The sequence below is a fragment of the Salvelinus sp. IW2-2015 genome, linkage group LG34, assembly GCF_002910315.2.
Source record: "Salvelinus sp. IW2-2015 linkage group LG34, ASM291031v2, whole genome shotgun sequence".
NCBI lineage: Eukaryota > Metazoa > Chordata > Actinopteri > Salmoniformes > Salmonidae > Salvelinus > Salvelinus sp. IW2-2015.
Window position 1 is genome coordinate 8,942,225 of NC_036873.1, and position 16,381 is coordinate 8,958,605.

General features: G+C 42.9%; 2 protein-coding genes across 2 annotated transcripts; one reads left to right on the forward strand and one right to left on the reverse strand.

Moving 5' to 3' along the window:
* Positions 1–1,219: 1,219 nt before the first annotated feature.
* LOC139023641 (DNA repair protein complementing XP-A cells homolog) lies at positions 1,220–2,588 on the forward strand. Its single transcript, XM_070437157.1, has 4 exons — positions 1,220–1,453; positions 1,943–2,109; positions 2,238–2,254; positions 2,455–2,588. Exons 1-4 carry the CDS (start codon positions 1,220–1,222, stop codon positions 2,586–2,588), a joined length of 552 nt encoding a protein of 183 aa, XP_070293258.1.
* Positions 2,589–3,873: 1,285 nt separating this feature from the next.
* On the reverse strand, positions 3,874–10,541 carry LOC111958372 (E3 ubiquitin-protein ligase ZFP91). The gene is made up of 12 exons (XM_023979628.3): positions 9,417–10,541; positions 8,965–8,996; positions 8,724–8,837; positions 8,480–8,516; positions 8,261–8,365; positions 8,021–8,110; positions 7,725–7,844; positions 7,396–7,446; positions 7,144–7,222; positions 6,780–6,894; positions 6,500–6,599; positions 3,874–5,315 (listed from the first exon to the last, which is right to left on the reverse strand). The coding sequence occupies exons 1-12, from the start codon at positions 9,812–9,814 to the stop codon at positions 4,208–4,210; spliced, it is 2,349 nt and encodes a 782-aa protein (XP_023835396.1). The 5' UTR covers positions 9,815–10,541; the 3' UTR covers positions 3,874–4,207.
* Positions 10,542–16,381: the final 5,840 nt, after the last annotated feature.

The window sequence follows — 16,381 nt, forward strand, 5'->3', positions numbered from 1 at the left end:
GACCATGCTGGTCATTTATGACATCGTCTGTATCTTCCACCTGGCACAGCCAGAAGAGGACTGGCCACCCTCATAGCCGGGGTTCCTCTCTAGGAGTTTTTCCTAGTCACGTGCCTATCTCTCGGGGACGCTGCAGGTTCGGGATCAAATGCAAGTTTGCCCATGACAGCGACCTCCAGAGCTCCATCATTCCCAATGACTATGACCCCCCTGCGGGTGACGATCCCGGATCGGACCAAGCTGACACCAACGCGGGGGGCTTTTCATACATGGGTCGCCAGAACTTTCACGACAACCAGGGAGGAGACCCTGAAGAGAAGGGTCAGCAGTCTAGGAAGAGGAGAGTAGGGCTGAGTAACACCCTAGTGCCCCCGAAAAGGTCAATGAAGAATTATGCAATGCAGAGGAAGAGGGAACAGGTCAATTTGAACTGAGCGACTTACACAGGAATACTGTCAGCAGCAATACAGTGTGTGTGTGTGTGTGTGTGTGTGTGTGTGTGTGTGTGTGTGTGTGTATACGCGTGTGTGTATACGCTCACATTGTTTTAGTGTGTGACAAGAGAAAATGGGAATGTGTTCCAATTTTGTACCATTATTCTGCACTAATTTACTCCCCCCATGGATGTATGGACTGGTGTAAAATATGGTTTAAATTTCTCCCTACCCATGCTTACGAGTGAGCAAGTGCAAACTAACCAGACTACAGCCAGAGAGTATTCTATACACCGCTTGTCAGTATGCAAGATAGGATAACTATACCACACTTCCGAACCTCTGTTCAGTCCAGTACATATACGTCAGATTGGTAGTTTGTACATGACGTTTTTGTAGTTTCATTGAAAACGTATTACCTTTTGGAAGAAACTGTCCGTTGGAAATTTAAGCTACATTTTTATCATTGTTAAATAAATGCTTTAAATGTTTTGTTATTTGTGTTTGTGATCACTTAAATGATACATGGACATAGGAACTGGAGATACAAATAAAGTTATGGGTTGAGTTTAGGAAAATGTAACCGTTCATTTCAATGGTTTTTGCGTTGATTAGAGAAAGATTGAAAGGAGAGGCAGCACAGGGTTGCTTTTTTGGACCAGTTGCAACACACTCCGGCATCAGTCACAATGTAAAGCACACACACTTAGCTCCTGCTTTCTGGGATGGATCTATTGGAGCCCCATACACCGGCGATTGAAGCTTCTCCAGCCCAAAAAACTGCAATGAAAGCCAAGATCGAACGGAACCGACAGCGGACTCTGATGCCGAGGCAAGCCCGACTTGCTAGCGGACTATTGGCAGGAGAGGGGGGTGGCACCTCGGCTAAAGTCGTAAAAAAAACATTCGACTCTCGAGGCGGGTTCTTCATTGATGAAGAAGAGGAGGGACAGGAGGAGCAATTGATGAAGGAGAGGGACAGGAGGAGCAAAGGGGGAGTAAAGTCGTGCGTCAACCAGGTATGTACATTTATAACTAATCAACCATTGCAGGAGGCAGCAGGGTCATATCTGTTGCGTTATGTCAACGTCTATCAGAGGTCATCTGTCTAGCAGCTATGCTGTCATCTGTCAAAGATAAGATCCATTGGTTCATGTGTGCCCCCGTATGGATTCATGCCATAGCAAATGCCAGTGGCTAAGTGGAGTCAGTTTCTTTCTATAGCCCAGCTACCTGAAACATTGGCCATATCAATAACAACATCAACAATTATCAAGATTGTCACAAGAAACAATCAGTAACAACAATAATCAAGGGTGGTTTTTTTTACTGACTAGGGCACCTTGGCTGGCTGACTGACTCCTAGCACTCTGCATTGGTCGTAAGTTGCTCTTGATAAGAGCGTCTGCTAAATGACAAAGATATCACATGTAAATGTACTAGTAGTGTAGACAGTGTTGAGCTAACCTGGGCGCCATGTCTGCTCGGTCTGACAATTCCACAAGCAGTTGGCTAGAGAGCAGAAACCCTCCTTAGAGGCGGGGTGCTCCGAGGAGGCTAAGGAGTCGGGAGAGAACAGGGAGGTGCAGAAGCGCTCCTTAGAGGCGGGGTGCTCCGAGGAGGCTAAGGAGTCCAGAGAGAACAGGGAGGTGCAGAAGCGCTTCAGCACACAAAGGTCAAAGGTCAGTAACAGTTAAAAAGAAATTGTGAACAATTTTTTATAAACATGAATGAAATACTGGGATTGAGACAGACAATAGGCTTTACAGACAACAGATCTACTGTGTTCTGATCCTCACTCAGACCACACGGCCACTCAAGTAAGTCACCTAATATAGATCAAACCTACCAGCTCCAGTGGATTGTGGAAAGCGGGTGATGCAGTTTTGTTTTATTGATTTAAAAGATAAACCTGCACACTGAGCTTGCCCGTATCACTTATGTTTATTCCGCTTACTTATTCATATTAAATGTTTTAGATTGTTATTTAGTCTGTTGTGAACCGAGCTGTGTCGTGCAGTGAGGAGCAGCGTGTGGACAAGGGACACCATTGCTCACGAATACGGCCCTGAGGAGCTAGTGGTTGAAGAGGAGGATCTCTACAGGAATGTCTGTAACACCTGTGGACACCAACTGACCTATGAGAAGATGTAGCTTAGTGTCCTTTAACCCTTATCCCGGGGGTCCACAGGGTGAGTTATTTTTTGTGGACCACTGCTAGACACCGGACACGTAAACTGAGATTCAAATAACTTATCATGTACTTGACACAATTCCTTGTAGCTGAAGCAAGATCTTCCTGAAATCTTATACATGCCATACACAATGTGGCCACAAGAGGGCAGACATATATGAACATTCCTCTACATGTTGTGCTGCTCAGAAGCTGCGGATTGCTATCGTTCTATAAAATATCAACTTGATAATTTCCCTTTTATATTGACAATTTGTAAGATAATGTAGTATGTAGAAGGATTTATGTCTGAAATAAATATTTTTCCATAATTTGATGTTTTTGCAATAAAATATATATTTAGTTGGATTACTGTGGATGGATAAAGCCAGGATAAAATATGGAGTGGACTAAGGAAGATCCGAAAGCGTTTGACATTGAAGTCAATTCCGATTGAGCCGACATATGCAGCATTTACTTTGAATGTGATTTCCATGACCTCTGTAACATTGCCATAACCTGTCCGTCTCTGTGCGATTTCCTCTGCCCATGCTTTGCCGATGCATGCCCGATCTATAGGCTTGATTCAATCAGATCAAGTGATCGCTAACACCCGCTTAGCTGGTGTTTTGGCGGCGTTGGAGGTGTAACTGCGTTAGAGCTGTCAAATCAGTGAGCACACACCCATCCCACTTGCATTAGATGTTCAGAATGAGAAAGTGTAAGGCTATATAGAAATAATGACACTCAGAAATCCTCCTTTCGTTTAACGATTTCCAATCAACCTAATCAAGGTTTAGGCTAGATAAGGCTACATCTCACATTCCAGTGTTTTCTAACTTGTAAACAAGGCTGCATGGGGATTTCTTATGATGGATGCCGTGCAGCCAATGTCAACTCTAGATATAATGGCATAAGCCGCTTGTACATTGAACAGCTCTAACCCAGTTCCACCTCCAAAACCACCACTATAAGGGTGTTGGCTAGGGCAGATCTGATAGGAACAAAACGGTCTGCTTTGTGTTTGCCATGGAAAATTGAGGACCGTAGTATTGTGATACTAGTATCATGAGGATGGTGGGAGGGGCTCATTGGAATGGCTGGAATGGAAACTATGGAACGGAGTCAAACACACCAAACATGGGAACGTGTTTGACTCGGTTCCATCGATTCCATTCCAGCCATTACAATGAGCCCGTCCTCCTATAGCTCCTCCCACCAGCCTCTTCTGATGAAAACGCTAAACACACAAACACAGAAGGCCAGTTGATGGGTATAGATGGCTACATCACTTTATGTACAAAGGCAACAACTCACACACACAACTGCCCTGATGCGGGTAGATCTAAAAAGCTACCAAAAGTGACTATAAATACATATTTCTGTGATCCTATATATTTCAAATGGTGCCACAATACATTAGGAGGGACATCGCTAGACCTCTCCTTTTATTACTGTCTTTCCCAGTTTCCCCTAACCTCAAAATCCAGACTGAATCACCTTATGTTGTTTCACTTCCCTAATTAGTGATCGTGAAGTGAAACAGCTGAATTCAGTTTGAATTTCCAGGCTAGTCCCCCCCCCACCCACACAGACTAGTCTAGATAAGTACATGTTGCATGTGTACTTCTGTGGCATCAGTCAAGACATCCCCCTCTTCTGCTCCGTCTCCCTCTCCGCCCCCTTCCCAAACTACCTCTCCCTCCCCTACAGTCTCACACTGTTGAAGGGTGTTAGCGGAAGGAGAGGAGGCAGAGAGAACAGAATCGTCCAGAGTGTAGCTTTCGCTACAACCCACAGTGGTTGGGTCCTGAAGCTGAATGTCCTGAGTTTGGGGCAGAGGTTGGGGTTGGACCTGGGCCATGAGAGGGAGGTTGGCGGTAGAAATATGGGAGCTACTCTGGAGGGTTTGGAGTTGCTGGGGGGTGGCTAACAGGGGGATCTGCTGGAGATGGGTCTGCGACCCGTCGACGGTCTGGAAGGTCATGTGGAGAATCTGCGGCTGCTGATTCTGCTGATAAGACTGCAGGGTCATTTGCTGGAGCTGGTGGGGCTGATGCTGCTGGGTTACCACCGAGCTGGAATGAAGGGCCAGTTGCTGGATCTGGGCCTGCTGCGACTGCTGCTGCTGCGGGGAAGCGGCCGCCACCTGCTGAACAAAATGAAGGGGCATCTGGAGCTGGAGGGTGTGGTGGGGTTGCTGCTGGGTGTCGGATGGCGATGGGGGGTCGATGGGAGACAGGGCAATGGTTAGGGGCATCTGCATGGCATGGAGGCCCTGGTCCTGACTCACTACTACCACCTGGTGGCTCACCTGACCCATCTGAGCTACCTGTTGCCCCATGTGGGTCACTTGTTCGCCCACTTGAGTCACCTGCCCCAGCGGAGCCACCCGTTGCCCCACTTGAGTCATCTGCTGGGCGGGCTCCAGTCGTACCAGCTCCCCTTGGTTCCCGACAGAACCCATTCCAGAGGCCTCCAGCAGGGACGCGGGGGTAGTGATGAGGGCCCCTGCGTTGGCCGCCAGGGCCTCGGCGATGAGCACCTCTGGGTGGCTCTTAGCCTTGTGGGCCACCACACTGTCCTTCTTCTCAAACTTCTTGTTACAGATGGAGCAGGAGAACTGGTAGGTGGCATCAGCGTCGTGCTTCTTCATGTGCCAGTTGAGGGAGGCCTTCTGGCGGCAGGTGAAGCCGCAGATCTCACATCTACAGGAAGTGAGGGAGAGAAGTAGAATGTAAGAAAAAAGGAGGGGGTACATTCAGGGGGTCAGATGAGGTGCAGGTACGGACAGGTGCGACATTTACAGTTGAAGTTGGAAGTCTACATACACATAGGTTGGAGTCATTAAAACTAGTTTTTCAAACACCACAAATTTCTTGTTAACAAACTATAGTTTTGGCAAGTCAGTTAGGACATCTACTTCGTGCACGACACAAGTAATTTTTTTGTTTACAGACAGATTATTTCACTTAATCACAATTCCAGTGGGTCAGAAGTTTACATACACTAAGTAGACTGTGCCTTTAAACAGCTTGGAAAATTCTGTCCTCTGGTCTGATGAAACAAAAATAGAACTGTTTGGCCATAATGACCATCGTTATGTTTGGAGGAAAAGGGGGGAGGCTTGCAAGCCGAAGTTCACCATCCCAACCGTGAAGAACAGGGTGGCAGCATCATGTTGTGGGGGTGCTTTGCTGCAGGAGGGACTGGTGCACTTCCCAAAATAGATGGAATCATGAGGAGGGAAATTGTGTATATATTGAAGCAACATCTCAAGACATCAGTCAGGAAGTTAAAGCTTGGTCGCAAATGGGTCTTCCAAATGGACAATGACCCCAAMCATACTTCCAAAGTTATGGCAAAATAGCTTAAGGACAACAAAGTCCAGGTATTGGAGTGGCCATCAGAAAGCCCTGACCTCAATCCAACAGAAAATTTGTGAGCAAAACTGAAAAAGCGTGTGCGAGCAAGGAGGCCTACAAACCTGACTCAGTTACACCAGCTCGGTCAGGAGGAATGGGCTGAAATTCAACCAACTTATTGTGGGAAGCTACCCGAAACATTTGACCCAAGTTAAACAATTTAAAGGCAATGCTACCAAATACTAATTGAGTGTATGTAAACTTCTGACCCACTGGGAATGTGATGAAAGAAATAAAAGCTGCAATAAATCACTCTACTATTATTCTGACATTTCACATTCTTAAAATAAAGTGGTGATCCTAACTGACCTAAGACAGGGCATTTTTACTAGGATTAAATGTCAGGAATTGTGAAAAAATGAGTTTAAATGTATTTGGCTAAGGTGTATGTAAACTTCAACTGTAAATAAATGGAATTAATGAACAACCAGGCAAACAAGTAAATGAGGTTGGAGATGGAAACTCACTGCAGTGGTTTCTCTCCGGTGTGGATCATGCGGTGCACGGCCAGATTGTGGGAGCTCTTGAAGGCGCGGGCGCAGAACTCGCAGATGTAGTCCCTCTGGTCTGAGAGAGGGAACAGAGTGAGTTGGCAGTAGCCAAACACAGAAAACAATGACAGGTCAAGCGCTGGTTGTGTGTGATTGTATATATAAATGTACCTGTGTGTGAATGTAAATGTTAAGTGAYGATAGTTAGACATCGTATTCAGTGTGGGTGTATGTGGATCTCTCCGTGTGTGTTTACCTGTGTGGTGCTTGGCATGGCGAAGTAGCTGTTTCTGCAGCCTGAAGAGTCTTCCACAGGATGGGTGAGGACATACAAACTTCTTCTTCAACAGGTGCTGGTACTTAATATGGTGCTGGGAATTACAGGAAAAAGAGTCAGAGAGAGATGAAGGATGGGGAAAAAAGCTAAATACTATTCACCAGTGTTGGGYTCAATTCCATTTCCACACCCAATTTAAGAAGTGAAATTGAAATTCAATTGCATGCATTGAAAAAATTCCGAATTGAAATCGACCCCAACCCTGTTCGTGCACAACTCAATCTTAGAATAGCTTGGGTGCTTAGTCGTCGCCATGGCGACCACTACAGTTGCTATGGCAGACCTGCAGGTAGCGAGGGTGAGCCAGGACTGTGCCACACCCCTCCATCTCACAACGCACGTACTGCACKGGGGGCTTCTTCCTGTGGGGGCGGGACATGACAGAACTGTCAATCATGTGTGTCAATCATCATGCATGTCAGAGGTGAGGGTTTGGCTTTTATACATATGATTTCACTAATGTTCTGTTAGTTGACTGTAAAAAAAWATATATATATAAAGCGTATTGTTGCAGTTGAACAGCAATGTCAACTACCTTCTTTTCGGGAGCCGGGGACTTTTATCATCTTTCCTTCGCCTGCCTCTTCTGAGGGAAATGGAGAGAATAAAAGAAGTTGAGAGAACTCTATTCAAGCAAGGAGTTAAATCAAGAGACCAAACCAATGCCAGATCCAATTAAAATGTCCATTAACGTGAAAGAAGTCTGCCCTTGCATACCCTTCCTTTAAAGTCTGCAATTGCACACACTCCGTTATCGATTTAACAATGGTGGAAACGCCAGCCACTTCCAATGCTTTTAAATACARGATGGGGAGAGTGAAAGTACACACTTTGGGAGAAGGTTGGAGAATGGGGGGGGCTTACTTTCTGGGCAAATCCCCCTCTCCGAACTCATTCTCCAGCTTCACATCTGTGCCCTCTATCTTGATTCCTGGCTCCTTCTCTTTCTGTCTTGGGGGTTTGCGCCGCGGTTTGGGGACATCCCTGAGAGACGGAGGATCCATTTTGAAGGTCAACAGACAGGTCACATGGGTAAAACAAACATTTATATGCATGCACACACACACACCCATTCACACAAAGGGAATAATTCATTGGAGCTGACATACACACACTCACAAATGGAATGCATTACGACAGACACATATACACACACACACCTAGTAGTCTCAGCCTCTGGGTTGTAGCTCTGGTCGTTGAGGTCATCTCTGAAGGGAATGTCCTCGTCACTGCTGATTACCTCCTCCCCACTGTAACAACCACAGTGCTCAAACTCATAGCCTTACACACACACACACACACACACAATGATCCTACCACACCTCCACTAGCTAAACATTTGTGGACCATTGATTATTGCCTATTCTGATCAACACACACTGCCGTCTCGCCAACATTACCTCTGTGACTGTGGCTGGAAGCTGAGGTCTTTCGGGTCATCTTGGAAAGGAGGCTCATCTTCTCCTCCCAAGAGAACATCTTCCTCATTCTCCTCTTTTTTCTCACTAAGGCGAGAGGAGTCAGTGTTACTACGGCAGCACAGAGAGACCGACCCAAGCCCTACACACACACACACACACACACACACGAGATGAGTAAGAATGTGTGTGTATACTCACATCCCAAATGTCTTCTTTTCGACTACCTTTGCCTCCACTGGAAAAATAAATCACATAATGCCAATATTACAATTTAATTGGGCTTTTCAGGATGACACATTCCTCTCTGTRTCGGGAARGGCCCAACCCCCACAGAATAGAGGTAACCGACCAGAAATCGAACCCCGGGTGTCCATGCAACCCAAGTCCTTGTTAGCCCAGACAGTTTAATCCCAAACACAATTTAGCTGGTTGGTGTGCCTACCGGTTGGGGTGTCGGTGCCAGGCTCACTCTTGCACACAAGTTTGGCGGACCCCCTGGCACCCCGGGCAGAAGGTGCCTTGGCACGCGCCTGAGCATTCTGTGAGTGAGGGGGGGCTGGAAGAGGCAAAGTGAGTGCCATCATATACACCTTGAATTAGAATACTGCAACAAGTCTTATTAGTTTGTTACTGTAGACACGTCTGTCTAGTTTATCAAGCAATGTATGAGGGTGGTCACCTACCTTGAACAGTGGGTTTCTTTGGGTCCCCTGAGCTGCAGAGAAAGATAGTTATCAAAATAGTGAACTTKTTGGCTAACTCTTAATCTAGCTATGTACAATGTGACATCAACATGAGTTGATGTCATTCAAGACTGCTACATACAGGTCACAATTTGACAAAARCGCTTGCACCAGGAATGAGGAGAGAACAGGTAAAGTACATTAGACATTAAAAACCAGGTATTACCCCTCCCCATTCCTCCTCCCTTTTATAAAAGGAACTGTGCTGGAATACGTACATTTCAGAGAATACAATTAGCAGCAATGCATGCAACCGGTTTTATGGCATTAAAATGTTGACAAGCAAACTTGGCTGGCTAACAATTTCACAGGCATTTAAAGATGTTACGTGTATTAAAGAGGACACGGCTATTTTGCAATGTATGGTGTACTAAAGGCGTATACGAACGTACTCATGAGCTTGACTACTGTCGTCATTCCCGACCTCTTCTGTACTCTCTGTTGGAGCTGCGGAGGAGGCATTTTTCCTGGGTCGTGGACAAGCAGCCTTCCTCCTGCGGTTTACGGCTTTGTCAGGGCTCGATTCTTCTGCATCGTCACTCTTCTCGCTCTGCAACCAAGCTGGTACCGTTCGTGTAGACCGGTCTCGTAACACTCGTCCAGAACTCGGAGTGCCTGGTGTTGCTCCATTCGTACACGGTGAAGGAGAAACCCCCTTCTTCCGGCCGACTCCTCGGCCTCTCGAAGTCCTGCGCGGGGTGACCGCTGCACTCGAGGCCGGGGATTGGGCCGTGGCCTTGTCGTCTTCGGGCTCTTCCCTTTTGTTGTTATCGCCGATTTGCGGCTCCATTACCGCGTGTTCCTGGTTCCTACCCTTTTGTCCCGGGTCGTATTTATTACTTTCTCTGATACTGTACTGACAGGAAAAAAATWATTACATTTGATACATCGATCAAACGCTTGGATTGCTAGCTAAAGGCCGTAATCCGACTGTGACATAATTCACAGAATTCGGGCCTTGTCCGCAAATGATAAGCATTCATTTATTGATCAATAATTTAAAAAAAACTTTCTTAATTCTTACTATAATAATAAACCAATATCCATTTTTAAAGAACCAGACACWATTTTGCATTCTTAAAGCTATAGTAAACCTAACTATTTGCACGGGCCATGTCGCGTTACCACTTTGTTGCGTCTCCTTTAAGCCAAAATAAAACCAAGGTTAAATGCATGAGCAACATATTGTTCAGCAGTTGCACAGGTTCGCAGCATCATCACCCCAAAATCTATATGTACAGACCACATAACACGTGTTGGTCCCATCCCGAGTGTTTACAGATCTGTGAAATCGGACGCGCAGGAGCTGTGCAAAGAGTCTGCATGCACAGACAGCCTTCCTAGTCATGGGAAATGTAGGCCGAGTGCAAACATCATACATGCTGTGTTATCTGATTTTATTTTGAATGTAAAGTCTAACACAAAGTACAGTGAATGTAAGAGTACACTGTGTTATCCAGTCCTTTCTTTGTAAACGATAGAATGTTTTATTATTTTATGTTTTTAAAGTTTTGTGTAGCCTTAAGTAGAATGACTGTTCTAAAATGAGTGGGTAGCAGACAGGGGGCGCTGTCCGGAAGCCACTACCAACAATCTCTCACAGTCTTACGTCAGAATTAGACGTTCATCCATGTTTCTCAAACATAACATTTCAAAGGTTAAGTTTAGGCATTAACTCCGAATGGTTAAGGAAGGGTTAAAGGCTTAAAACAAACATCTCAAACAACTTTCTATTACTGGATTCAGACTTGCAACCTTCGGAATCAGAGGCCGATGCTCACTGTTGCCCCTAGTGGCTAGTTTCCAGGTAATCTCCCTACTGACTTGTATCACGGGTGACCTGGCTGACCTCTACTACACACACCGCTACTACAATTTCATAGTACAGTATTACAATAAATACATTTTTCTTTGATACATTTGTTTGRTGTACATATTTCTTTTGACACATTGTTCATATACATCTTTGTAATTTATCAGTCGAAAAGGCTACATTTATACAATGTGTATTACACTTTAATACAGTGAATTATAAAGGGTTTATGCTGGCTTCATCTCTAATGACATGTCATTCTCAGTCCAGTGATGTAACATTTTCTTGTTTAAATGTCCAATGCAGACGGTTTTATCTCAATATCAAATAATTTCTGTGTAACAATTAAGTACTGTGATGTTTTCATTTAAAATGGTAAAAGATAAACAAAAATAGCTTCTTAGCAAAGAGCGATTTCTCAAGCAAAAAGGTTGCTAGGACTATCTGGAAGTGGTCTGAGTGTGGAGGGGAAAACTGAAAACTAGCTGTTATTGGCAGAGGGGTTCGGAACTCTTTCTTATTGGTCTATTAACTAATTTACCACCCGGTGACATCACCAGGCAGGCCCAAACTCAATCCCACCAGGTTTGCCTGTTGTTCAATTTATTTATTTTTTTCCATTGTATTCACAGGAATGTCCCTGTATTGATGTGTAATATTGTTATTACTGTTGCAATACAATAAATATAATAATAAAAAATAATAAAAATCACGTTTTTGACTGCACTGGGTCTTTAAAATGGACTTTCACGTAAAATGTATTTATTTAATTATATATTGAACATGAACAATAACAAAAAATAAAAACATTTAAATATACTGACAAGAGTACATAAACTTAACATATTATACGTCAAAAGAAAATGTACATTTGTCAAAACGTTTTATGGTATGTACTGCTTTTTTGTTTTTACATTTTCTGATCATTTCAAAATAATGTTTCAGTTCCACCTTAAACAACTTAAAAAGCTGTTTGTTCTCCGCCCACTTCATCTTCTGAATAATCTTCCTAGAAAAATAAGTAAATTAACAATTGAATCGGGCTCCAAATCAGTTGGGTCAAAATAAAACATGATGTCAGTATTTTCCAAAGAAACATTAAAAGTGGTTTCCCTTAAAATAAACTATTCTAAATCAATCCAAAATCTTCTGACATGAGAGCCGACATGCACCCTTTGGAGTGTTAGATAAATGACTTAATAGCACCACTGYGCTGCYGTGTTGACCACCATCTTTATCACTATGCGGCTTTGGTAACCGGTCGGGAGAGAGAAATGTGTATGATGCTTTTCAACAAAGGGCACACACCTGTTGGAGTGCTGAATGGAGAACTCACCTTTCTACATTTCACAGCCACTTGGTGGCATYTCAATACAATATACKATTTTTGGAGTGGCACACTACATGCTACTGATTCTGTGCTGCCTCCAGCTGCTTAATGTGCTTGGGCACGGGCTGACTGGGACAAGAATTTGGCCCTGGCAATTTATCCACACCAGCCCACATCACTGCGCACACCGCCAACTTTAAAATGGTTTATGAGATTGAAGAACACTTTGGGAGGGATCTTAGACCAATCCTACATAAATCATATTTTCAGATCCTTGATATTCGTCATCTGCAATTATGYACTGCCCTCTTCAACAGGGACAGTCATAGTGATTTGGAGACCCCAGCCAGAGGCCAGTCTGAGGCCCCCCCCCTACATTTTTTAATGGGTTTTATAGTAAATACATGTCATTTAACTGTAAAAATGTATTACATTTGACTGTGCCATGAACACAACCAAACATTATGTTTTCATCTGATTTGTCAAACAAATCACTTCACGTTCATCCTAAAAATTCCAGCATCCGAACAGTGCACTGTGCACCTGCCAACTTTCCTTCAATACGCAAGTGGCTWATACTATCTCACTGGAGAAAGCATCTGAACGAACTGAACAGTGGTCCTCTGTCTCACTATATGTAGYGTTGGGGGGCCTCGAGCGGAACATGGGGGATCCTCAAGCAGAAAAATGATGCCCAGCTCACGAACGAGGCCCCTTGATGATGTGAGGCATAAGGTAATTGCCTGTTCTACCTAATGTTAAGTCCACCACTGCTCTTCAATTCCAACCACAGGTTATCAATGGGGTTGAAGTCTGGAGACTTAGATGGCCATGTGTTCAATTAACCATTTTTGGGGGGATTTTGATGTGTGCTTGGGGTTATTGTCCTGCTGGAAGGTCCGTACTGTCACAGATTTACACACATAATATTACGAATTGGCCTGAAACCTCATTGACCTTAATTTTTTATTACTATTACAGGGCTCCAGTCTAACATTTTCCCCCGGTGTCACTGGTGACACTAACTTTTACAGTTGYTGGCCCCAGCCCATGATTTGGTCGGACKCAAATCATGWTTTGGAATCATCTTATAAAGTCATTCATAMTRCTTTATTAAGAACTATCATAAATAGACTACTGATTCAAGAAATACGTTTTCATCTAACACYTCCAAGCAGGAATGCATGATTCYWGATATTTTGATGTGCAACTTAATTCAGTGATTGAATTTGTGATGCATTTTGGGTTTACAATTACGCTACAGTTGCTATATTTTTATGTCAAAYTAGGACTCCAGAATTTCCTGCAATTGCATTTTTAAATGTTATTTGATCAGAGGGCATTTTTCTCTCGAGCGCATAGGGAGAGAGGAGAGTGGCTCGGTCATCATAGCAGTAGGCCCCAGCGAGGGCACAGGCACATGGGCACAGGCACACTTTCATTACAGGAATCATGAGGATATTGCACTTTACTGTTTGACAAAATCATGGTTTTAGATGCCCAAAAAAATAGGAAGTTTTGAGTGAGGTGACAATGTAGAATATGSTCTTTCTACATTAATAAGCACCCTTTCCGTTTTTAATGATCCTGGCTGTCTAACTGATGGCAGAGTCGGAGCAGATTAGATTAGTATAAAATAAAAATTGCAAAAAAATACATCTTAACAAATGCCAAATTTTGTTTCATTTTATTTTTATATAAAAAAAATATTTGTGTGTGTCAATTTTGACGAGCCAACCCAATAAAAAAATTGTCATGCRGATCTGGCATTTGCCAGAATTGCCAGATGGCCAATCTTCCCCTGTGTGTAGGGGTTTGGTTAAATTCAATTAAATCTCCAAATTGATGTACTAAAAGAGACAATATCRAATCCTGATTTACTTAAATGTACTACAGGGTAATGTACATGACTCAGTTTTCATGTCTTTGTTCCATTATTCCTGTTTTCTTGTTACTGAATTTGGGACTATGTACATAGACAGTTATTGTCTTTTTCCACATTTTGTTGTGTTACAAAGTGGAATAAAATTTTATTCAATTGTCATTTTCTGTAATGCCAAAGTGAAAGAAAAATTATATTATTTGAAAAATAAAACTCTTGTATATCTTGATTAAATAAGTATTCACCCCTCAAGATAATACATGTTAGAAACACCTTTGGCAACGATTACAGCTGTGAGTCTTTTGGGGTAAGTCTCGAAGAGCTTTGCACACCTGGATTGTACAATATTTGSCCATGATTCTTTAAAAAATACTTCAAGCTCTTTCATGTTGGTTGTTGATAATTGTTAGAAAGCCATTTTAAAGTCTTGCCATATGTTTTCAAGCAGATTTAAGTCAATACTGAACTAGGCTACTCAGGAACGTTCAATGTCGTCTTGGTAAGCAACTCCAGTGTAGATTTGGACTTCTTTTAGGTTATTATCCTGCTGAAAAGTGAATTAGTCTCCCGGTGTCTGTTGGATTTTGCCTGTGCTTAGTTGTATTCCATTTCTTTCATTCTGAAAAAACTCCCTAGTCCTTGTCGATGACAAGCATACCCACAACATGATGCAGCCACAACCATSTGTGAAAATATGAAGAATGGTACTCAGTGATGTGTTGTGTTGGAACTGCCTCAACCTGTTTGCCACAAAAAGTTAAATTCTTTGCCACATTCTTTGCAGTATTACTTAAGTGCCTTGTTGCAAACTTGATGCATCTTTTGGTAAATTTGTATTCTGTACAGGCTTCTTTCTTTTCATTCTGTCATTTAGGTTAGATTTGTGGAACATCTACAATGTTGTTGACCTATTCTCCGTTTTCTCATATCACAACTATTAAACTTGGTAACTGTTTTAAAATCACCATTGGCCTCATGGTGAAATCCCTGAGCAGTTTCCTTCATCTCCAGCAACTGAGTAAGAAAGGACGCTACTGACATCTAGGGGAAGGCGTATGCAGTGCATGTAGCCCCATAGCTTACAAGGGAATTTATAAACCGACCCTGGAAACAGAGACCTCGATTTCAGAAATCTCACTTCTTGACAGGAAGTGAGCTGCAGAATGAGTTCTGTTTTCACTCAGAGAAATAATTCAAACGGTTTTAGAAACTAGAGAGTGTTTTCTATCCAATAGTAATAATAATATGCATATTGTACGCAGCAAGAATTGAGTACGAGGCAGTTTAATTTGGGAACGAATTTTTTTTCAAAGTGTAAACAGCACCCCCCTATTGAGAAAAGGTTTTAAAGAGAGGGTTAGAGAACCACATCAGTTAAAGAGAGAGTTAGAACCACATCAGTTAAAGACAGGGTTAGAACCAAATCGTTAAGAGAAGGTTAGAACCACATCAGTTAAAAGGGGTTAGAACCACATCAGTTAATGAGAGGGTTAGAACACACATCAGTTAAAGAGAGGGTTAGAACCACATCAGTAAAGAAGGGTTAGAACCACATCAGAGGGTTAGAACCACATCAGTAAAGAGAGGGATGGAACCACATCAGTTAAAGAGAGGGTTAGAACCACATCAGTTGAAGAAAGGGTTAGAACCACATCAGTTGAAGAGAGGGAGAACCACATCAGTTCACTGAGTCATTTGTGTCATATTTAGCAAACGCAATCTCTCTTCTCTCTCTCTCGCACCCTCTTCAAAAAAGTCTGAATCTTTTGCTTCGTGGCGTTGGGCAGTCACTGTTACAGTGCCTTCAGAAAGTTTTGACACCCTTTACTTTTTTCACATTGTGTTGTGTTTCAGCCTGCATTTAAAATTGGATAAATGTAGATTTTATGTCACTGATCACACAATACCCAATAATGTCAACGTCGAATTTTGTTTGTAGAACATTTTCAAATGAATAAAAAATGTTTAAAATCAGTAAGTATTCATCCCCATTCTTGATGCAAGCCTAAATGAGTTCAGGAGTAAAAACATGCTTAACAAATCACGTAATAATTATGGACTAATTCTATGTTCAATAATAGTGGTTGACATGATTTTTGAATGACTACTCCATCTCTGTACCCCAGACATACAGATAACTGTAAGGTCCCTCAATCAGTAGTGAATTTCAAGCACAGATTCAACCACAAAGACCAGGGAGGTTTTTCAATGCCCGCAAAGAAGGGCACCGATTGGTGTCTGAATATAAAACATATTTGACCATGGTGAAGTTATTAGTTAGGCTTTGGATGGGTGTATCAATAAACCCAGACCACTACAAAGATACATGCAG

Coding starts and splice junctions, on each gene's coding strand:
- LOC139023641 (XM_070437157.1), top strand. CDS start 1,220: ATGAAAGCCAAGATCGAACGGAACCGACAGCGGACTCTGATGCCGAGG. Junction 1,454..1,942: donor TAAAGTCGTGCGTCAACCAG/GTATGTACATTT, acceptor TTCCACAAGCAG/TTGGCTAGAGAGCAGAAACC.